The sequence below is a fragment of the Pleurotus ostreatus genome (genome assembly GCF_014466165.1).
Source record: "Pleurotus ostreatus strain PC9 chromosome Unknown scaffold_4, whole genome shotgun sequence".
In the NCBI taxonomy this organism is placed as follows: Eukaryota; Fungi; Basidiomycota; class Agaricomycetes; order Agaricales; family Pleurotaceae; genus Pleurotus; species Pleurotus ostreatus.
Genome location: NW_023503159.1, coordinates 818,718 through 841,981, shown reverse-complemented (window position 1 = coordinate 841,981; position 23,264 = coordinate 818,718). Strand labels below are relative to the sequence as shown.

The 23,264-nt window shown below is 49.3% G+C and overlaps 5 protein-coding genes across 5 annotated transcripts; all 5 read right to left on the bottom strand.

Moving 5' to 3' along the window:
• Nucleotides 1-2,995: 2,995 nt before the first annotated feature.
• Nucleotides 2,996-4,994, bottom strand: PC9H_006096 (uncharacterized protein; the record flags this gene model as incomplete). The annotated part of the gene is made up of 2 exons (XM_036775650.1): nt 2,996-3,282; nt 3,335-4,994. The coding sequence occupies 2 exons, from the start codon at nt 4,992-4,994 to the stop codon at nt 2,996-2,998; spliced, it is 1,947 nt and encodes a 648-aa protein (XP_036631669.1).
• Nucleotides 4,995-6,135: 1,141 nt separating this feature from the next.
• Nucleotides 6,136-7,372, bottom strand: PC9H_006095 (uncharacterized protein; the record flags this gene model as incomplete). The annotated part of the gene is made up of 2 exons (XM_036775649.1): nt 6,136-6,646; nt 6,705-7,372. 2 exons carry the CDS (start codon nt 7,370-7,372, stop codon nt 6,136-6,138), a joined length of 1,179 nt encoding a protein of 392 aa, XP_036631668.1.
• A 6,391-nt stretch (nt 7,373-13,763) lies between these two features.
• On the bottom strand, nt 13,764-14,476 carry PC9H_006094 (uncharacterized protein; the record flags this gene model as incomplete). The annotated part of the gene is made up of 2 exons (XM_036775648.1): nt 13,764-14,246; nt 14,303-14,476. 2 exons carry the CDS (start codon nt 14,474-14,476, stop codon nt 13,764-13,766), a joined length of 657 nt encoding a protein of 218 aa, XP_036631667.1.
• Nucleotides 14,477-14,771: 295 nt separating this feature from the next.
• Nucleotides 14,772-15,788, bottom strand: PC9H_006093 (uncharacterized protein; the record flags this gene model as incomplete). The annotated part of the gene is made up of 3 exons (XM_036775647.1): nt 14,772-14,832; nt 14,886-15,427; nt 15,492-15,788. 3 exons carry the CDS (start codon nt 15,786-15,788, stop codon nt 14,772-14,774), a joined length of 900 nt encoding a protein of 299 aa, XP_036631666.1.
• Nucleotides 15,789-16,371: 583 nt separating this feature from the next.
• On the bottom strand, nt 16,372-17,111 carry PC9H_006092 (uncharacterized protein; the record flags this gene model as incomplete). Its single annotated transcript, XM_036775646.1, has 4 exons — nt 16,372-16,377; nt 16,433-16,493; nt 16,540-16,916; nt 16,977-17,111. 4 exons carry the CDS (start codon nt 17,109-17,111, stop codon nt 16,372-16,374), a joined length of 579 nt encoding a protein of 192 aa, XP_036631665.1.
• Between the last annotated feature and the right edge of the window lie 6,153 nt (nt 17,112-23,264).

The following is a 23,264-nucleotide window of genomic DNA, read 5'->3' as shown; positions in this document are numbered from 1 at the left end:
GAAGGGCATTTTTACTTGTCGTCCATCTCTTGAAACGGCGTTGGGGTCGATATCGATAATGCGACAAACCTGCTGGAGATGACCCACAGTTATTCTCAAGATCTTGCGTTGCAGGGTTTCCAGCCTTTCGGCCTCATCAAGGTGCTCTTCTCGTAGGAACACTACAAGGATGCGGATAGCGGTCATGACAGGTTTCGGCTGGCGGTCGTGATCAGGTTCGAGAAGATCAATGTCATTGACATTGGGAAGTGCTGGGGGTGCATTGTCACCGATTGATGCACCGTCCTCCTCATCCTCATCTGATCCATAGTAAGAATCGGAACCAGAATCTTGGAGGTAAAGGGCCCTTGGCCTCGGTTGACTAGGCCCGGGTTCACCTCCTCCTGCCGTACGGCCACGCCTTTGCCTTCCGGCCCCTCTGCTTTCATTGGAATTGTTCGTTATGAATTGGCGGACGGACAGATTCGACTCATCAGATCTCTGGAGTCAGAAGTTGGTATTCGCAGGTGAGCGTTCGGTTATAATTCCTTACCCAGCGGTGAATGCCTTGTGCTAGGACCCATCGTGTTCCAAGCACTTCGCTGTTCGCGCCTACAATACCCATCTCCATACAGAACACATACAGTACCTTCCTATGCAGCTCTAATAGCTTGAACAATAAGTTTGGTGGTTTACTTGCGACCAGCTTTTTGCAGTCTGTCAAGGTCTTTGTAAGGTGTTTGCTTAGCGCCATTTTGTCGCGCACACTCGGGACGATCGGGGTGGCATTCCCTCCTGGATTGGACGTATCAATTTGAAACATATAACGGAGGTGATTCTTGAGTAGATTGATATCCAAGGCGTGCATGCTGTCGATGACGATAAATTTGACAGGATCCCAATAGGGTAGGTCAAAGAGAGGAGACCAGCGCTGCCCAAAAGCTTTGAAGAGCATCTTTTTGTGGCGCTCTGATGGTGCGTCTCGCCATGCTTTGGCTGCGTCTCGTAGATGCTGACCCGACTTTGATGGCCATTTTAGCGGATCCAAAAGATCGATGTCGTCGATATCGATATCACAAACAGTGCATGTGTTATGAGCGCTGGGTGCGGGTTTACCAGCGACTTGACGAGCTCCAAGCATGTCACATACTAGCGGAATAAGTGCTGCGAAGTAGGTTCGCCCACTCGCGGAACCATGAGTGCGCGAGAAGAACACTCCAGACTCCCAAAATTGCAGGAAGTCATCAACAATCAACTGGATATATGGGTTTATCTCGTCGAGCGAGGGCTTCTTAGGGCCAGGGATGACACCTGCGAGGTAAACATTCTCAGGGAGGTATCTCAGGTGTGGGGGGAGATTGTAACAGACGAGCCAAATCCCAGTTGAGGACTGGGGTGTGTGGCCAGGTTGCGAGGCGTTTGGTTCGAAGCTATCTGCAGACAAGCCGAAAACGAGGCGGCCGGGGCCACTGAACGGATTTCCGTCGTGACCTTTCAGTTGGGAGAAAATATTTGCTAACCATATATCCGATATCGGTTGATGTCCAGAGCGAAGCTCGGATGGGTAGGTATCCAACAGGTCGTCGATACCTTTGCGAGCCAAAATCCTTGCTAACCAATGTTTAAAGTCTTGGTGCTGGTATAGTACACGCGGTACAATGCGCTGTCGACCTCCCACGATTGTCTCCTTCCATAATTCCGCGGCACATGGGGAGGACTCGGGCGCACGCTTCCCTAGGCATCGAGGAGGGTTTGAAGGTTCGTTGGGATTGTACGGATAGATCGAATGGCAAGAAGTGCAGCATATGAATGTCCGCAGTACGGGGTCAATGTGCAAATGTGAGGTTGCCGTCCGCGGGTCCCCCGAAATAAGTTCTGTGATCTCGGTTGGGATGGCTGTATTGCCGCCCATCAGGTCACGAAGTCCAGATAGCTGCAGTCGCAGCGCCCGCCTCGATACAAAATAGAAGTGCTGCATTATCGCCGTTGTGACATAGGCAACTTGGGTAGCTATGGGCTCGCGTTTGACGAGAGAGTGGAAGTATATATCTACGGATGACATCAGTCACGAAAAGACTTAGACAGGTTCGAGTACAGGTACCTGTGTTGACATAAGATTTGTCCTCTATCTTTCGTTGATTTAACCAGTGGAGTTCTTTATCACGGTTCAAGCGGTCCCATTGAGAACGCAGCTGGGGTAGTAGCTGCGCGTCGTGAGGGTATGTGAGTTGGGCCGCCTTTGTAAGCAAATACGCAAGGCGTAGCTCAGTGGTGAGAAATGCTGCATTGGCGCGACTTTTTGTGTCAAGTGAATGAACTCCAGCATTGACGTTGCGGGGGTCCATCGGCTCCCTGTATTCACCGGAAGTCGAAGGATTATTGATGAATTTCAATGGATGGAGTGGAGAAGACGAGGGGAGGAGATCAAAGAGGGCCAGTTCTTGCTCAACCAATTGTTGCCATCCAACGTCAGGTCCTTGCAATTGGTCACTGGTGGGCGCAGTCGTCGCGGCACCAGGCAGCAGCTGTGAGGTTCTCGTGCCATGGCCAATCGATATCCGGGAAAGTCTGTCATCTTTCCGGTGATTGTCCATTGTCCAGCGCGTTACAAGTTTTCCGTCACCAACGAAAGACTGAGATACGGAATCCCATTGCAGGCAATGGCTATGACATCGACAAAGAACGTATGTTTTCCTAAAGGACAGGCAATCTTCTTATTATCGTCGAAATCCAAACGTAAAAATCCGGGCAGACCTTTCACGTCTCTCTAACTCCATAGGAGAGTCACGACAACGCCTATATAGAAGTACTCCGAAGCGTTGACACACTTTCGGAGGATGGTCTCGACAGGCGGGCGGCTTTAGATATTAGCATTAATTTGGCAACACGACGGTCGCGTTGCAGGTTTAAAGTTGATTGTCCGGCGAAGCCTTAAAACTCAGCAAGTACAGATTTGAGAGTTTGAACCCAGATTGTAGAGATTTAAAGCCCAGATAGTTAGAGTTCACTATTCTAACTACAAAACCATCCTACTTCGTATGTACGCTGCCGCCAGCCCTTCCATTTGAGATATAAGCTTCTTTGCCGCCGGAGTGTGACGTAAGGCACTCCTCCAAGAGGGACCGTTCATAAGGTCTGCAGCTTCGAAGTTGCCCGAACTGAGTTTTTCATGACGGCGTTGGTACCAAGCTTCGGCATCGTTCGTCCACTGAGCAAGGCCAAACTGTTGCTTAACCCATAGGTGATGGGGAGGCCACCAGGATTTTCGCGTCACCTGTTTCTCCCCTTTTGATGAAACTTGGCCTGTGGTGGTCCGTTAGTATGGATTATCTCTTCACCTCATACGGATGCGTACCAGTTTCCTGGCAGTATACACCGCATATCAAGTCTAACTCTGCCGAAGTCAGAGGGCTAAATAAGGCGGGGTCGATATCCTCGCTAGATAGTAATGCTGAGAAGAAATCGGGGGGAATGAGGGCACGAGCCATGCGGCCAACTAGTCCTCCAGTCATGAGTGCAGAGCATCCCCGAGGAGACTTGAGGAGAGCATCGCGTCGAGTAATGTATGCACAATAGTCCCATTTATTAGGAATGTAATTAGCAGGACGATATCCTAGGGCGTTGTTACCCTCCGATGTAGACATCGGGACTGAGCCTGCGCCAGTGGACAAACGAAGGGAGAATGGAAATCCTATCCCAGCGAGATTCGTTGCAACAGTAGATACAGAATGTGAATCCCAATCGCGATGGCACCGCGCGACGTATAATACTGCGAGAGGGTTTGTGACGACGACTTGTAGCCTAGCCGAACTTCCAAAAACGTAACTGATGGCGTCGCCATTCGGTTCGAGGTGGAAGGGAATATCACCCATCCAATATGATGAGACGATGCTGTCAGCTTGGCGGATGTCCAAAAGGCCCTGCGGCATGTCCAACCAAGACGACGCCGTTGTTAGACAAAGGAAGAATTTGCAAAGATGAGATACAGTTTTTGCGTCGACATAGCCTCCAACATCCTTCCATGACACCCCCATGCACTTCTTGACGAGAGCCCAATCTACCTGTGACCCTGATGATTGGCCTTGGTCCTCTTCGGAGTCAGTGAAACCAAAGATTTCATATGCGACTTGCAAGGCTGAGAACTCAGGCATTTCTGAAGCCAAATCAGAGTCGAGAGGAGCTGATTCTTGGTCAAGAGAATAGAGATGCCGCATTTCGGGATTGGGCCCCCGTTGCGTCATCGACGACAACAATGGATCATCGTCGAGATGGATTGTGAATGCGCTTGGAATCGCAGAAGCATCGATATCGTCGCTACGACGTACATCAGTATTGTCAGCCGCGGGGTCGGCATGTGGAATATCGTCGTCATCGCTATCGTCGTAATCGCCAAGCTCAGATGCGCCTTCCTCAGGGGCAAATTCGGAACATAGATCCCATTCATCGAAGGCTGAATTGTACCGCCTCTGGTTATGTGAGTAACGTAGCCAAAGAGACGGATTGCGAGTGCCGAAACGACGAATGTGAATACCGTCGACATCTTCCCAGTAGAAAACGAGAGCTCCCCTCCTTCCAGGGATTTGTTGGTGCGATGCAGCCTCCTCACGAGCGAGTCGAGCTTGCCTTTGAGTCTGTGTCTCTTTCAGGACATATCGCTCAAAATGCTTCTCCCTGCGAGCGAAGAACTCGGACATCAATTCGCCAGGCCTTTGAGAGGTACCTTGGTCGACAACAAAAGAAGGAACAGCACTAGAGCTTGCAATTGGAGAGGGTGGCGGTCCCCATTTGGCGCCACTTGATGGGTCGGAAGGTGCGGAGGGAGAGACCGGCCGACCCTTGAAAATGGCAGTAGAAGCTATAAGCGGCATGCGCTGCGCTACACCGGTAGCCCACGGGAAATCCTTGCGTATTGGGTTATAAACTTCTTTCGGGATGAGGTAGGCGCCCCAACTGCGTATGGCAGGGGGGGGATATGGAGTTTTGTTCTCAGGTCCCCAATAAAAGTACAGTGGCATATTGTACGGGAAAAGGGATGGAATGTCATCCAGGAAATCACATGTGTTGATGTCGATGAAACCACCTTGTCGTAATGCATGGGTTGAACCGATAACCGAAGCCTCTAGATCGGCAATGAATTGAGGATGAAGTCTTGCAGCGGATGACACGAAGTCCCTCCAACGAAAAGTAGGGAGCACCCTTTCGTGACGTTCGGCCAGTATTACGCAGAATGTGGCCAGCGCGATGAGTGGGAGAAACGCGTCTCAAGACTGCATGCAGCAATCCCTAGCCTCCTCTGGCGTGGGGTGCTTAAAAGAGTAACCGTATTGACTTGGGAAGGAGTAGAATGCGAAGGAGCTACTGACTCCACGGACTTCGTTCAAAAGGTACTTGATGAACCGTTGAAGAGCGTATTCCAAGGCCCGCCAAGTGTCCCTAGTTGTCTTAACGAGAACATAGCAGCCATCACGAGTCTTCCAAAATTTGAGGGACGATAATGACACATGAAGTGGTTGGAAAAGCGGGCCAGACCAAGAATGATGTTTAGGGATCAACACAAGGTAGGGGAACATGTTAGTCAACCAGTTGGGTTGCTTGAAGATGGAAAGGTCGTCTTCCATATAGTGAATCATAGTTGCGGGAGGGGTTGGTACGACTTCCGTGCGACTGTTAACGACGGTATAGTGACCGCCGTGTATGCGTGTGCAAATGAAAAGGATTCAGGTTGAATCTGTGAGTTATGTGTCACTTCTGAGGCAAAAGGTTGATGGTGGATTCCTACATACGTGAGTATCCACAGGCATAGCGTGAATGTTATGTACGAATCAAAACTTTCTGACGTTGAACGTCGTGAAAGCTCAACTGCGTCGATTGGCTATTTAGCTGTAGCGCATTCGGCTTCAAACTTCTTCACCTTGCATAATAATATCTCCACGCGTCACCAGCACGTGCGTTTACCTTCGAGCGGAATTTGAAATTGGCATTTCTATACATAGTAGCTAATTATATATAATAGAGATTTGTCGTTTAGCACGCATATCACAATAATCTTGCACTTGCAATAATCCCGGCAATAATAGGTAGTACTACCCTATGTATATAAGAGGTTGCGATTGTTATAAAAGTATAGCCATGGTACCTCGATGGTATAATAACTGCTCATGTTTTCGCTTTATTCTTCATAGTCTCGCCTTTCACCCAGTTTGGCCGATCACCCCTGCCCCATGTTAGATATGCGTCCTTTTCGTTTGGGTGGGGCACAAGCATGTTGTTGATGCCGTTGCGCAAATTCCATTGATGGGTGATATCCTGCCAGGTCTCGTGTTTGTCCTGGAGCCACATCCGCTCAGCCATCATGTTTTTATCGTCGCTATGAAGCAAGAACATGTCGCCTGGTAACAAAAGCCAAGATTCTGGGACCAAGGGAAAGTCAAGTAGGCCTTCACCTAAACGCACACAATCAATGTATCGGGGTTTTCTGTCACTTGTGCTCTTGGAGTCGGCGTTGTATAGCTTGAGCCGGCCCAGTAGTTTATCGGTCCCTTGTTCGGTATAGAACACTTTCATGTCCTTGTCGATGAAGTAGCTAGAAGGGGGAGGTGCCCTAGCTGGGTGTGACGTGGCATTGAGAGGGGCTGAAGGGTTGATGACAGCCTCTATCTGGGGAATCCTACTCACGAAAACGAAGATTAGGTAGATAAATACTAATCAAGCTGGATACAACTTACCGGCGATGATCTGTTTCAACAAGTGAGCCTACTTGAGGTATGCTTCCGCGCGGCGTTTGTGGAGAAATACCAGACGCTACCTGAGGGAGATAGATTCGTTGTCCCAGGAGACCGTGGCCGCTAATTGAGTCAATCGGGGGTGGAATAGTGATGTATTCACGTTCAGGACGAGAAGAATGGGCGTAAGATTTTGTAGATGTCGAGCGCTGGTGAAGGTCTGATTCAATGAGTGATTCTGCTTGCGGTGTGCTTCTGCGCGGCGTTTGAGAGTGATATATTCGTTGTTCCGAGAGACCGTGGCCACTGATCGAGTCATTCTGGGGTAGAATGGTGATGTACTCACGTTCAGGAGGAGGAGGAGAATGGGCGTGAAACTTTATAGGTGTCCTGTACTGGTGAAGATCTGGAGGAGACCCAGGAGTGTCGACCATTTCAGGCTGATCATGAGTTGCATTCGGGGGCATCCATTGGCCGGGAGGGACATGATAGGTGGTGGATTGGGCAGCCTGATCATAAGGTGCACGTGGTTGCGTACGTGCGAAGGATACGCGGGGTGCGGTTTGTGACTGAGAGTCGCGTATGTTTGACAGTGTATGATGACCCGAAGCAGATCCGTTGGCGACTTCGGGTTTTACAACAGTGGGTGACCTAAAACGAACGCCGTTCATGAATGATATCAACCAAGAAATAATCCGGCCACTCGCCTTATTATATCAATAGTAGATAGATTGGCCTCTAGCGCGCGGACAAGAGATTCCACTTGATCCTGAACAGCTCCATTTTCTGGCAAAGCAAGGTGGTTTGTAGCCAGAAGAGACGCCTGGAGCAATAATGCGTGTTTATCCTTGATTTCCGATAGTGAGGCTGCGCGAAGCTCAATGGTGAAATCGGTAATCTTTGGTGAACATAGTCGCCGGAGGAAGGTGTAAATGTCCTGCTTCCTGCTGCTGGGTGGTGGTGGTGGCTTCTGCAAATCGATCGATAGTGGGGTCGGGGTTGTTGACGGCCTTTTGATTGTGGGAAGAGGCACTGTTCGAACGGGAGGCTTCCTGGTAATTATAAGACGAAAGGTTTGGCCCAGGAGGGACAATATGGAACACACAAGGGTGTTGCGGGGTAACTACCGGGCATTTCAGTATCCCCCTCTTCCATCAAGTCACTAATGAAGGTATTTTTGAAATCGTCACAGAGGAGCTGGAATGCAATTATGTTAAGATAGAAATTTCCATTGAAATCAGGTCCGTACGTCATATTTGATTTCGTATGGCATGCGGTCATCTAGCGGATGTGTGCTGCTTGCAATTGCCCCCCGATGGACCATGGTGGTGTTTCCGAAAGATAGATAAATATGGGCGCTTGAGTTCATCGATAAAAGTACAGGGTCATGTATACGTATATTACTACTGTCAGTGTCAAGAGGTCGCATCATGATCAGAAACGTCTGGATCTACTTCTTCAGGCGTGGCCAGCCTCCTTTGAAGCCCGCTAGCTGCGAAGCCAGTTCTCCGTCGCTTTTTGGGGGCAGCTGAGGAGTTTGAAGTGGCTTTACGCTTTGACGTCAGGCTTCCGCCTATAAATCAATGTCAAGTCATTAGATGTTTGCAAGTTGGAAACAACAACATACCGGGGGCAAGCTGGTTGCATATCCGGTTGTTGGAAGTCAATCGCATGCTAGACCGAGTCCGTCGCGGACTCATTATCGTCGAAGCTTTGGGGAGTTGTCCAGAGTTCTGGTCGTTAGAAATTGATCGTGTGCCGGACTGAGTTCTTCGCGAACTTGTTGAAGTGCTCGCTAATTGCTTAACGTGTACGTTCCGTCTAACCGGAGAACCGTCAGGACTGCTTGTTAGGGGGGACATAGGCGACAAAGGTCCTATGAGGGATCTATTGTGCGGCGACGGGGTCAACGGCGTGAAATTAAATGCCTTGAAAGCCGGTGTTTGCGGTGGCGACGACGAGGGGGTATGATCCCCATTCTGAGCTCCATCGGAGTCATGAGGAGGCCCATGAGCCTCAAAAATGGGTAGCTAAATGATGAAGAAGTAAAAGCATTCTTTGGAGTACCTGCACCCTCACCTCCGATGATGTTGATAGTAACTGGGGTGCTGCATCATCGGATCCATATTCTTGTTCGCCAGAGACAACATGAATTTCTTGGGAAGGAGCCTCCTCGTCGTGAGAGGCGTCGACGCTCGGTGGTGACTGGATTGACGAGTCGCTGGATTGGTCCCCATACGTCTCAGTTTCACTTTGGGTTACTTCAGCCTGAACTCCCTCAGGCGACTGGACCTGGTGTGTATTGTTGGACCCGCCAGCTCGTGCCTTAGCTTCACTTGAGACTATTTCATCGGTTTGAACCCCGTGATCGGTCGAGGGTACACGGAGGGGCGCATCGCTAGATCCACCTGCTTGTACCTCAGCTTTGCTTGAGATTACGAGGATCTCATCGGTTTGAACCACTTGATCCAAAGTGGTAGGGGTTACGCGCGGCGGTGCGTCGCTGGATCCACCTGCTTGAGTCCCAGCTTCCCTTGCAACTATAAAGATTCCTTCGGTCTGAGCCGCTACTGGTGCGTGGGACACTTTAGATGGTAAATGGCCGCGATGATCTTGCGCACAAGCCTGCATCACAATGTATGAGGTGAGCAGTCATCTACGCCCTTCGCATGGACTGACATGTACCTTTTCCAAGTCTCCTATTTGGTGACGTATTTTCTTGAGGTATTGGAAACACCGCTCCGACTCGGCCATCGGATCCGCGCCGATTACGACGGCGGAGGGCACCAACGTAGTGTCACGTTCAGCAGGGCCAGAGGATGCCAGAATGGCAAGGCAACCGTGGATTGTGTTGATTGTACCAATGCGCTGAGAAAGCTACTAAGGGTCAATACCCTATTCTAGCGATGGGATACGCTGGGACTGACCTCGTCTCGTAAACATTGATTTTCGGAAGCGAACTTGATGATGGATGAGAACGACGTCGTGATCAGCATCGTACACGTACATGCATGGTTATGATACGATTACTTACTTGTGTATGTAGGCGCGTGTTCTGGACCTCGTAGGCTGCGCATTTACTACTCGAGTCGCTCACCTAAATTATAGTAAACGGGTACAATTGTCAGTGAAAGATGATATGCATGCATGATTATTATTGACTTACTTCTGTACGTATGCGTCCGATCTCCATCTCATAGGCTGCGTATTTACTGATTGACTCGCTCACCTAGATTGCATATATAACCGCGCACAATTAATTGCAATTGTCAGTGAACGATGATCAGCATTATGCATTATTTGGTTACTAACTTGTGTATGTAGATGCGCGTTCTCAACCTCGTAGGCTGCGCATTTACTGATCAACTCGCTCACCTAGATTATATATGTGATATACAGAATCGGTGAGCGATCGCGTGGCGACTGACCCTGTCCCCAACCCAAGATCGTTCCTCCTGGAGGCGCGCTCCCTCGCATTGCAGGGCGCCGATCTACACTATCATCAATATGGGGGGAAACATACATTGGATTTGCTTGCCTGATTAACTGCAATACTCGCAATCTCGGAGTTCTAACACGTAATTAATGCGTCAAATCTAGTGAATTCCGTTGGCTGAAAGAAATACAAACCTGAGCCCAAATAGCCTTGTTTTCGGTGGCGAGTAGCTCCACACGATGCATGGCCTGGCAAGGATGAGAATATATATATCACTATCAGAATGAGAAACTCACTTCGGCATGGATGTCTGTGTTCCGAATTCCAAGCTTGAATCCATCTCTTAGTCGCGCGTCTGTAGTCTAGTATCTCGAGAACTGACCTTCTGAACTTCTGTTTCATAATCGCGTCGAAGATACTCGAGCTGACAAGATTTATGTCATATGTAGGTTACCGACAGGGGGACACCTACTTCGCGGGTCATTTGTTCGTTCTGCTGGGCGGCCTGCTTCTGGGCCTGGTTGAGTTGCGCAATCTACGCAGTACCTTTGTGATGGCTATTCAACTCCAAGGCGAACAACAGCCTACCTGTCCTTCAAGCTCCTGCTTTTCGGGAGCAAAACTCCTCTCTTTTACTTGAAACTGTCAGACGGATGTGAGTGACTTGGGATCGACCTTGTTTATCGATGTGAGGGGTGTATTGACCTGGGTTTCTAAACGCTGCCTCAGATCAGACACCTAATGAGAAAGATGCGCATTTAGACAAATTGAGAATGCATGATAAACTCTCCGTTTGCGCACCTCATCCAATCTGTCCTCGAGGACGATGGCCGTCCTTCGGTCATGGAGACTGGAAGTCTATGAACAGTAGTGAGTGGGTGGAATATGCAGGGGCGACGCGGAGGATGCTGTGGAATTTACCTCTTGTTTAAGAGTTGCGATGTCTATCTCCATGGCCTGCTGCCGTGTAATGATGGAGGTCACCTACATATATATTCATCAAACAGGTAGAAATGGAAGGACACAGCCATGAGGACGTACATTTGAGTTTGCGCAGCGCTCCGAGGTTTCAGCCTGATCTCAGCCATGTCAGCAACACCACCACCAGACAAATCTCAAACAGTGCTTACCAGATTGGCTATTATGTGTTTTGCCCCGTGTAGTTCCTCCTGTAAGAGGAACGAGTGTGTAGAGCGTTCCAAAGTTTCAGCCTGGTTCGCAGATGTGAACAACGTCAGACGAGTCTAAGAAAGTCTTTACCAGATTTGCCATTGTGCGCCTTGCCCCCCGTAAATCTCCCCGTAGGGCCTGAGAATCAAAGAGGTAAGCTTCGGAGCGGAGCCCATCAATGGTGACCGGACACCTTGCTTGAGGCTTCAAAGCTTTCTACGACTCGCAGTACGTCTGGTCCTTGAGGACAACAGCCCTGTTGGATGTCTGGAGCAACTGCAGCTGGTAGGGCGGGGGGCGGTGAGACGTGCAGGTGAGAGAAGAAGCGCGTCATTTGGTCTAGTAAATGCGTATATGTATCTAGGGGTATTTGGATCAGGTTCGGGCTAGGGGAAACAGGCCCTGCCTCGGTGAATGTGTCCGCTTCGACGGCGTCAAGTGGCACACTATGCATCCATTAGTTATTGACCCAGATTGTCAAAACCTTCACCTACTCCAGTGCCTTCATATCATCGGGAGTGCGTTCGGGCGAAGCGGAGATAGAAGGGATGTTGCACTTGCCACGGGGGATCAACGTTGCTTGCAAGGTCGAAGAGTCGTCGGAAGCAGGAGTGAATTCAGAGTCAACAACGGAGGGTGACTCCTCATCGGACTCGAAGCTGTCGGGAAGAGGCGGTAGCTTTCCAGGAGGAGGGGGTTTATCATCAGATCCAGAACTATCAGCTGGACGATGCGACGGCTGATCAGGCTTAAAGCCATCAGGAGGAGGCGCTAGCTCGGCAGTAGGAGACTTATCATCAGATCCAGAGCCATCGACTGGTGGAGGCGACGGCTGATCAGGCTCAAAGCCATCGGGAAGAAGTGGTAGCTCGGCAGGAGGAGGCTTGTCATCAGGTCCAGAGCTATCAACTGGGCGAGGCGACGGCTGGTCAAGCTCAAGGCCATCGGGAAGAGGCGGTAGCTCGGCAGGAGGAGTGAGTTCAGAATTAACTAGGGGAGGCGACTTCTCATCGGCATTGAAGCTATCAAATGGGGGAGGCGAGTGCTCACTGGATTCAGGACCATCGGCAGGCAGAGGAAGCAGCTGGTCCTCAGATTTAGAGCTATCTTGGCGATCCAGCTTTGGGGACTGCCGTTCGTTGGGTTCGACACCCGGTTTCGCGTGCACAGCTGCTTTAAAGCTGGGGAATAATGCCTAATTGACCTCTCCGTTAATATTGGCTTGAGGAGACGCACAATTGGGTGAACTTACGTCTCGACCTGGTAACAACGTGGCAGACGCTGCCGCAAGTCCTGCACATATCAGAGTATCCATGTTGGTGTGGGGGAGAGGATACAAGTAGTACCTGTAGTAGCAGTTATTTATACTTGATCATAAAGAGTTTTGTGGTGCCAAAGGCTCTTTGATCACCTTTGTGTGTAGGCGGGATACGGTCACGTGTTATCCAAGCGGGCGCCTGTAATATGTCGCGCATGAGTCTATTTTAAGTGCTAATTAGTAACAGCTGATGAGGCAATCCTACTGCTCGCGCTTCCACGTCTGCAACATAGGCTGAGACTATCCTTCGCGTCGATTTCAATCAATGATGAGCCAACGCTGACATATGCATACCGTTGGACTGTCCATTTCGTATGATCAAGATTTGGAACCAAGGGCAAGTCTCCGAAGCGTTGGGCACTTCGGAGATTTGCCTATAAGTGAATCTCAACGATATTGTGAGACGCGCTACTATATAAGCACAGAGTGACATCAAGTTTTATTGGTACATTTCGGCAGATACATCGGAATCTTGGGAGCAGGAAGTTGTGGAACCGTACACAGTGGGAGTAGGCGTGAGATACAAGCAGCTGTGGTAAGTCAAAAGTCCGGCGCAGAGATGTAATTGTGTACAAATGAGGCTGGTAATGTGTGCTTTTGCAACGGGTGTGCTGGCGTTGTGCTGGGAGTGACGATATTCAAGAAAATGGGGGGGAAACCTTGCTGGATTCATTGCCAAGGCCAGTTTCCTTCGGAGTCATGAGAAAGAGACTGAGGCGAGTACGCGAGAAACTTACTTTCGACAGTGAGTAAGTGGTGGGATGTGTTTGGCAACTGGTCCTCTGGCTGCGAAGATTCTAGCCATGCTACGCCCAGCCTGCCGTACTGCATACCACACTGAAAGTGTTCGGCCTAGAAAAGAATCCTATGAGGGTTGGCTAATTATGAAGCCGGAATCATGAACATACAGGAATAGATGAGTCGACGTGGCCCTCCCATTGGTAGCTCCAAACACGACCCCTGAACTCGGTGCGCCCATGCACGACAAGGCGCCCATCGTCAAGAAGAAGGGAGACATCATTAGCGCTGACGCCAGGCATATCGATTTCTAGCAATGAAGTTGAAGTATCTTGGATGTCGTATTGCCGAACGCTGTTGGCGCGTATGTGAGACCCAAATCTGGAATAAAGTGTGTAACTTACCATGGAGTTTGCGTCAAGAGAGTGTTCCCGTCGTCGTCTGAGGCAAGCTGGTCTATCATTTCGTCGCCTGAGGCAAGTTGGTCTATCATTTCGTCGTCTGAGGCAAGTTGGTCTATCATTTCGTCATCGAGGGCAATGTTTGGAGTACCAGAGGACGACAAGGCAGCCGAAGGAGGTGCTAAGCCCTCGTCGCCCCGAGAAGATAAAGTTCGTTTGTATTGATGGCGAGAAGTGGGTGCCAGTAGTGAACGAAGCTCTCGGACCTCAGCTCTGGTGCGGGCACCAGAGCGACGCATACAAGAGCGGGCGGCAGGTTCTGTGACCCGAGAGGAGCCGCGTTTCTCGTCCTTCAGCTTCAGGGCTGAAGCTGAAGATCTAGTGTGAAACGCCTTGCGATGAGTTCGAGTTTGGTTCCTGGGCTTTGTTACTTTATAGGTGCCGCATTTGAGGAGGGCATTTCTGAAGTAGGTGGGAAACATCTGCGCCACATGAGCGGACTGTTAACGAGGCAAATTATAGAGCATTTGTGACGTACATGGAGCTGTTCTGGTTTGAGATCCCACCTATCACTCCACTCCTTACGTAGCATCGCATACCAGAGTTTGCGCTCAATTTCTTTGCCCATTGATTGCTTGAAGCCGTCGACCTTGGTTTTGAGCCATTCTTCTTGCTCATCATCGAAGAACTTCATAGCTTTGCGTGGAGACATAGTAGAAAGAAATGGCTAATCAATTGGGAATGAGGTCGAGATGCATGGCATATTGGACTTGCAATCGTAGTCTGTGACGGCCCAAAGTTCAAAGTCCGACTATTTAGCTTGCCAAATATAGATGCTATTAGGCGCAAGTTGCAATATTAATTGCGCTCCAAGTTTGAAAGTAAATATTTTATTCGGCTTATAGATAAATGACAAAGTAGATATCGATATCAAATCGGTATGCGCATCAAAGCACCACAGCAAATGAAACCAGAATTAGAGCACAAAAAATGGAGCAAAACGGTGACTAAAAGGCAAAGTTTGTCTCTTCATCTTCGTTCTGAACTTCGGGCCTGAAGTCAAAAAGCCTTTTAGGTGCGTGATTAATTAGAAATCAACTTTCAACGATATGCGTACTCACTTCAAGATACAATTATCCACCAAGGGGATGTCGGTTTCAACAGCGTTTTCTACAAGCGCCTTGCCGCCCCAGGGGGTGGTAGGATCGTCCGACAATGGACCCCGCGTCTTGACGACCAAAACCGATCCGGTCCAAGCGCGAAATCCATTAGCTTCGATGCTCATACGATCGACCATAAGGGAGTTGACTCCATAGGCGACGTCCCCAGGCTCAAAGAGAAAAGTGAACAACATATTTTTCTTCGGGCGTGGTACGTGCTCTGCGTAGTCATCGGGATGCATGGAGGGACGAGTTCGTTCGTCCAAAGGGTCGATAGGCACGAGAGCGCCTATATCTGTCAGTGATGGGAAAGGACGGAAGACAAAATTGAAGCGGTTTCGGTGGATATTTGCATCGTTAGCAGGGCCGCTGAGATAGGGTGCTACGTCGATTTCATTGAGGCGCATGCCAAGGCCGTCGCTTCGGCGATATCGACTTGGTCGAAGGGGAACGAGCTGGATTTCCTTGGTGCAGATTCTGTAGAGAATCGCGTGCGGGTGATCCTTTGCATAGCGAATTCAGTAAGATAGCATAGCTAAGACAATGAATGAGACGGAATCATCTCACCTTCTGAGCATAATGCTTCTTCCAGACGTCACGAATACCTCGGTAAACATGCATATTTGCTCTTGCTGGGCGCATTATGAGAAGCCAAAGGAGGAACACCATCGTGACAGCCACGGAGGCCCTAATGGCGTAAAAGGAGAGGCGTAGGATGTGCAGGATGTGCACCAGGATAGGTAGCAAGTCTGTCATGACGCTAGCTATAGATGTGGAGCTGGGGTGTGTGGTATACGATATCGCTGCCACCAGGCCTAGGCCTATAGATAGGATGCGCGCCAGGATAGGTAGCAAGTCTGTCATGACGCTAGCTATAGATGTAGAGCTGGGGGGTGTGGTATACGATATCGCTGCCACCAGGCCTATATATAGCAAAGACTGTGTACGTGACTAATGCATGCTGCACCATCATGCATGGACATATGCATTCCGATGGCCATGGCCATGGCCAGCTGCTATAGAGCTGATTATTAGCTGCATGCGCAGCTGCAGGCCTGGCGATGTACAAATTTTTCTTCCTTCGCGGTGTTAATCGGAAACATACACGAAGTCGAGAAATTACAATGCGTCCGGGCCCGTGGCCACGTCGGCTCCGCGACAGATCTACTCGATCCGTGACGATATCGATCGATCTAAACGTGCCAGATGCATGCATATGGGTGTTGTACGTACGGGGGACCCGCTGGCCATACATGTCTGGGTGAATTTCAGCATGGAAGAAAGCACCGCACGCGGGGATAACTTACAATACATTAAGGAAGACAAGCATGGAAGGGAGATACACGGTGGGACTATTGAAAGGCGTAGGAATAGATATACGAGCTTAAGAGTGCATATACTTGATTAACGACGTATAGTGAACCGGAACTGGATTCATGATTCGCATTTATTCCTATAGCCGTAGCGTAATTAATCGAAGCGAGATAGCTCAATGGGAAGCGACTTACGAGAATCTGCTTCGGAGAGCGCGTATTTGAATCAATGGATGTAGCCACTGAGGCCATAAACCTGTAGATTCATTAGTGTTGGGGAAAGGGGTAGGGAAACGCGGTACATTCTGATGGCTTTGTTTACAATGACACTGGAAATCACAGGTGAAGCGAGGTATGGCACGATCTCGCCGAGACGGAACACGGCGAGCTCCCCTCTCCATGGAAGGTGTGGCGCAATTCGTAGCAATGCTTGGTTTACATCGCATGTCGTTTTGCTGTAGCCATAGATCCTGAAGCGATGACGATGGGAGCTTGCGAGGGAGACCGTGGCGTCATGTACACGGTAGGCAGCACCTCCGTGGCCTTGGAACACCTTCTTCACGTCGATTTCCGGAAGTTTATTGATGTCAACATCGTTACCAGCACAGAGGGGGAAGTTACGCATGCGGCGTCTGTGGTCGTGCTGGGCAAACAAAAAGCCTTGCACTCCTCTCGCGTTCTAGAGGTAATCAGACGTTAGACAAAGGATAGCCGCATATTAGGTGGAAGGAGGACCCACCCTAACCCGCTGAGACTTGTGAGCGCGTGCGGCGGCGGAAGCCGCTCGAGAATTGGCCGATCTAGATGGCCCAAAGGGTAGGAGTTGAACGCTCGGGGACCTGTTGACGCTGGAGCGCTGCACGTCGAGTCTCATGTTGGCGAGGGGTAAGTTTATAATTGCTATTGGGATGAGACATAAACCTTCTATAGAAGGCTCTTATGTAGAAAATGTGTATGGCGCGTATACGTACGCATGCAATGTGCATGTATTTGATGCATATGGGTGGATGCAATATCAACTCAGCTTGCTGCGTACATGGATAATTAGACACGATCGGGCGGTCGCGAGCTGAAATGTACGTATATCCACGAAAGTTGTTCGAATCGCATGCATATATATGTACAGATCGGCGAGTGGTGAATATCGATCAGCTTCGCAGCTCTCGCATGGTCAAGGGGGGAGCAGGGGGTAGCTTATATATATCAGGCCTCTTAGGCGTTGAACGCGCAAAGAGGCCTATATATTCATATGCATATAGATCTAGAGCTCTAGATATATACATGAGTTGCCTAGTAGTTGCAGTTGCAGTTCTAGATCTAGACAGAAGTTTGCAGTCCGATGTCCACGTGATTCGTCAACGTCGTGTATAGTACGCGCTGCTACACGCACGCCATCTTCATTGCGAAGAGCAACTGCGATCTATTGGCGACGCTACAGCAAGATACCGTACGTGTAAGTTCGAAGATGGGGGCGCGATAGTGGAGTGGGCTATCGTGCAGCTGCCATTGCACCCCGGCAGCACCGGTCGGCATTCTTGGAGGCACTCGTTCAATCCCCACTGGTGCCCTTTTTCACCCACCGCATATATTTCTTTCACCACCACTGATCGGCACTCACCCTTTCGGAGCACGAACTTTAACACTACACCACTATCCAATCAGCCACCAACCTCCTCATCCGAATCCGGCTATCAGAACAGCACATGACCGCGAAAAGTTATCCAGTCGGCTGCACTTCCAGTACCCTGCCGCCTAAGGCCAAGCGCGGGGTCTCGCCCCCCCCTCGTGACGCCCGGACAACCCGAAAAAATTAGGTCAGAGGCCGAGGAGAAAGGAGAATGTCGGCAATGAGGTTCCTGAGCACATGATCAGTCTGGGCTGGATCGGAAGACAAGTCGGGGGCAGAGGAAGACAGGGTGTGGGAAGTTCAAATCCTGAAGAAGAGATGCAGTGATATTACCTAATAAGATGGGTACATTACGCGGAATTCTCCGCATTGGTTGTCCCCTCGGGACACCTCGGCAGTGGTTCAGGACAGTCACCAAATGTTAGATAATTGCTGAGGTACAAACAGGTACAAATTGTGTAGTACAGCCCCTGACCCTCCCACATATGGCAACGCCACTCCGGAGGTTAAGCAATGATTCAAAAAAAAAAAAGTTCGAAGATACATGCACACAAATTCCACTGACTCTGCTCCTACAGGTACTTTTTATCTCGCGAGTCCGAAGTAAAGTGTTCAACGCTATACTCCGCCCGTCCCGAATTTGGCTGCAACTGCAGACTTCGTTTCACTGTAGTTCGACGCAAGCTGCAAAACGATATAGCACGCATAGATACGACGACGTCGACGCGTCTTATCATGCAGCTACAACCAGACTCGAATTCAGACCTATCTGATTTGACCGAATCGGAAGGGGAAACCAACCTCAGTGTTTTCATTCAAGACACGGACTGTGTCGCGTTCAAAAATAAGCTGGGGAAAAATTACACGAAACTCACGTTATGCTACATCTGTCATTCGCTTGATAGTGATAGGACAACATGCTGTTTTCGCAGTAAGAGATTTAGATAATGCGAATTTCTCGGTTCACGAAAATACAATTCCTATAGATCTCCGTCGAGTTCACGAGCTCCCCCAGTCCAAATTTGATTTTGACCTTCGGGGAGGCCGATTCACTCGCTTTAAATGCGAGGGTACCCTACGAGCGGAATATCCTGATTTTGTATATGAAAGAGATATATTTGAGATGGGTGTCACTGTTGACATTATACTGTTCCTGCAGGTGTGTACATATGCGTTCCGATGGCCCTGAGTTGAATGCCGGATTCCCACTCACGGTTTTTGAAGTCATATCTAGCTCCTGCTTTACTACCCATTGTTCGCAAGCAAGTCGAAATCGTCGATGCTCACAAAAAAATATTATTCCGACGACAAGGTCACCGTACTGGAAGGACGAATGTGGTAACAACAATACGCTCACTTGGGTATCTACACTGCTTACGGTACATTATAGATGCTTGCAGCTGGACGTTAGATTTGGTATCTTGGATCTGCGAGTTATGCGGGCGACACTACTGCTTATCGTGTCAACCTTCACGTCAGAAGTGCTGCGACACGGAGAACGTACTTGTATCAGCAATCAGCCCCGTTGATATACACAGACTGGCAGCTGATCTTCAATCAGTCGCTACGCAGGGAATGCCTGTCCCTAGCCACGGCCTCAGCCCCTCGACCCCAGCTAGTTATCTGGAGGCCGTGGTTCTAGCCGCAAATGATCACCGACACATCCCAATCATTGAAGGGGAATGTGGACTCTCCGACTTCGACTATCTCTGGATTCGGGGCCTGCCCTTCGTGTGTAGGGACGGTGTTCGACCGGACGGAAAATGGTCTTCGGATTACTTAGCTGCATGTTTCGGTCCCGACAGCTGTACTCTGGTCGATTGTGAAGAGCCTTATGGCACACGCGAAGACATTGTAGATTCGTTCCTGCGATCAATGTCTACATCTGGGCCCAATGTGTGGAAGTTGAAGGTAACACATGTCCTGGGATACCACAGCAGTTATCCAACTCTGAGTCTCGACATCTTTAGGATTATCCCACCGACACGTCATTCAAACTCAAAGCGCCCATACCCGCCCGAGCCTTTCAAAGGGCCCTTCCTGTACGCGAATACACCAGTGAATATGGTCGTTTGAATATCACGAATTTTTTCCCGGCAAACTATACTTGCATGCCCGACCTTGGTGTGTGAGTTTATACTTTTACATAGTTTCCCTTGTTGAGCTGTTATTGCAGGCCCCAAGCTATACGCGGCAATGACTAGCCGCCAGAATGGAAGCACCTGTCTACACATCGACATCTCTGACGCAGTTAATATCATGGTTGATGACGGCAAGGCGCTCTGGCATATCTTTTCCAGCGAACATTTGGAAATACTCAAGGAGTTCATTATTTCCGAATTGCAGGATGAAAAACAACAGAGCTTTTCCCGGATCGATTCTATCAGCTCCTATCACGTATATCTTACCGACGAACATCTCGAAACACTCAAAGCTCGTTATAATGTACGGCCATTCACATTTGAGCAGCATCATCGTGATGTTGTATTCATCCCAGCTGGCTGTGCTCATCAGGTTCGTGCAGCTAGCTGTCTGTTTCCTCCTCGCCCCATTATACTGATTTCCTCAAGGTCTCTAATATTACACCATGTGCCAAAATTGCCATGGACTTCTTGGCTCCTCAGAGTCTTCAACGATGCATCAAAGTTGATCGAAACCTTCGCACCTGCCGCCAGACAAACAAGGATACACTCGAGTTATCACTACTTCTGTTCCACTGCTGGATGGCACTATCAGTCTTCAAGATGCAGCTGAACCAAGCTGGGGAAACTGATATAACAGACAGTGCTCTTTCAAATCCAGCAAATAGGTATGTCTTCAATTACATTGGTATTGCCAGAATACTGATATGATGTTAGTGCACCCAACCCACACTCTGACTTCAGAAGTGCAGTCCTTAATGTTCTCAGTGAAGTGCAGCCCCCTGTGGTCACACCTGCTCCTTATGTTGGGACTTTGCCTTTGTCTGCCAATTTGTACTCACAACCTCATATCATTCCGTATCCTTATACTGTTCATCCCCATACATATGCACCTTCATCATCAGGGTTTCAACCTACTCCTGCTGCTTCTGTGGGCTCCTTTGCTTCTGTCTTTTCTGTAACACCCCATGCTGGCAGTGCTGTGCGTACTGTTCGAAAAACTCGAACATGTAAGAATTGCTCTCGCCCATATCCAGATTGTCGGGGTTCACAGCGTCGGAAGGATTGTGAATTTTATGAACACACAAACTAGATGACAATTAACTTACTTTTGTGTTCTGCCTTTGGGTGTCTTCTGTGAAAACTAGATTTTGTTGAAACTGTAGTCTATCCAACTTGTCATGGCAATGTGAATGTGTGAATTTGTAGCTGCCAAACCGTGCCCTGTATTTCCAAAGAGAGTCCTACGTGGGTACCGAGGGTACAAGCAGAGGCAAGGGGATGCAACGGAGGGACCTCAATAGAGAGGCGAGGATGTGAGTGCGGAAAAGGAACTAATATTCGAACTAAGGTAACTGTATGTACGGTACAGGAAATATATACTGGGAAACATGTGGCGTCCACACGTTCACAAAACAGCAATGAGTCCAGTAGGAATAAGTATAGCATGCTCGAATATGTACAAGTCCAAAACCTGTGACAAGTCTGTGTAGCCGCGTATATGCACGGCCCGAGTCCGTAGCCGGAAATGCCTGTCAGTAGCCCCTAAGGGGCCTCCTGGATGCACCTATAACAACAGTGAAGGACACATTGTCTATGACACAGTATCTCAGGCTATCGCTGCTATTCAACGTCTTGGGCGACACTCGCTACTAGCCAAGCTGGATCTGAAAGACGCCTTTTGCCACATTCCTCTACGGGTTGCCAACTATCATCTCATCGGTTGCTTCTGGGACAGCACCTTCTACGAGTACATGGTACTAATATTCGGACTCAAGTCTGCTCCATACATATTTAACCTCTTTGCAGAAGCACTCCACTGGATAATACAACACCACATCCCAGCGGAACTCGAACATTACCTCGATGATTTCCTCCCTATATTTGCCCCTGACACTCCTCTGACGCTCGCCAATGACGCAGTCACTTGGATTCAAGCTCTGGACAATTTGTTAGGTCTCACCTTCCAGCCAGCGAAAACAGTATGGCCCATGACTCGTCTTGAATTCCTCGGCATTGAGCTCAACACCGTTGCAATGGAAGCTTGCTTGCCCAACGATAAGCTTGTCTACCTTAAAGACTTCCTCGCAACTTGGTCCACCAAGTCCTCCTGCAACCTGCACGAACTCCAGGAACTTACTGGGTTCCTGCACTTCGCATCACAAGTCATTCCCTACTCACGAGCATTCATACGTCACCTCATCAAATTCTCAACCACATTCTCCACCCCTCACTCCCGACACCATATCCCATGCTACGCTCGCAGCGACGTGCGATGGTGGTCCACCTACACAGCCTCCTGGAACGGCGTCACGCTCATTGACCCACCCCATATTCGCCATCACATATTCACGGACGCCAGTGGTACTAAGGGGCTAGGGGGCACCTACAACACGCACTGGTTCAGCTCGCGAGTCCCTAGACAATTCAGGGGCTCCAAACGGGACATCCAATTCAAGGAGCTCTACGCCATGCTACAGGCCATTCTTCGCTGGGGACATCTCTGGAAACACTCACACATTCAATTCCACATCGACAACCAGGCCATCATCGCCGCTCTATCTAACCATACCAATTGGTCCCCTCACCTCGTCAAGCTGCTGCGCTTGATACTCATGCTTGCCACTGCCCTACAATTTTCTTTTTCTTCCTCTTGGCTCTCCTCTGCTGATAATGCAATCACTGACACTGCCTCTTGTTTTCAATATGCTTGCCTATTCACACTCACACCCAATCTCGACAAGAAGCCATACTCAGTCAACCCCCAGACTCTTGGTATCAAACACTCCCTCAGCACTCAAGAATCATTGCTTTTTATTTCTGGTACGGTCTTGCATCCAGCACCAGGTCCACCTACAGCACTGGCCAGAACTCCTTCATCAACTTCATTCACGACCCTATGTGCCGAGCTCAAGCCAATAGAAGGTTTGGAAAGAGCTAGACTCTTAAGTACTAGTTGGCCATAGAGCTAGGCACCACAGGGGTACAGGGTATTAGAGGCATGTGGCAATTGCAATCCCTAAGAGTTTTTCATGTGTGGATCTAAAGCTTTGATTGGATACATGTGCTATCTGATTGAAGATTATCTTCTTAGTTTGTTGATTATCTCTGAGGCTTTGCCATTGTAGCTAATCACAGATGAATGCATGTGCTCTTCTTATTTTCTTATCTTGAGTCTCATGGGTATTAATAGAAGCAGTACTAAGTGGGTTAAAACTAATTTCACTCTCTCCTTTCCCCTTCCCCTCTCTTTAAGAGC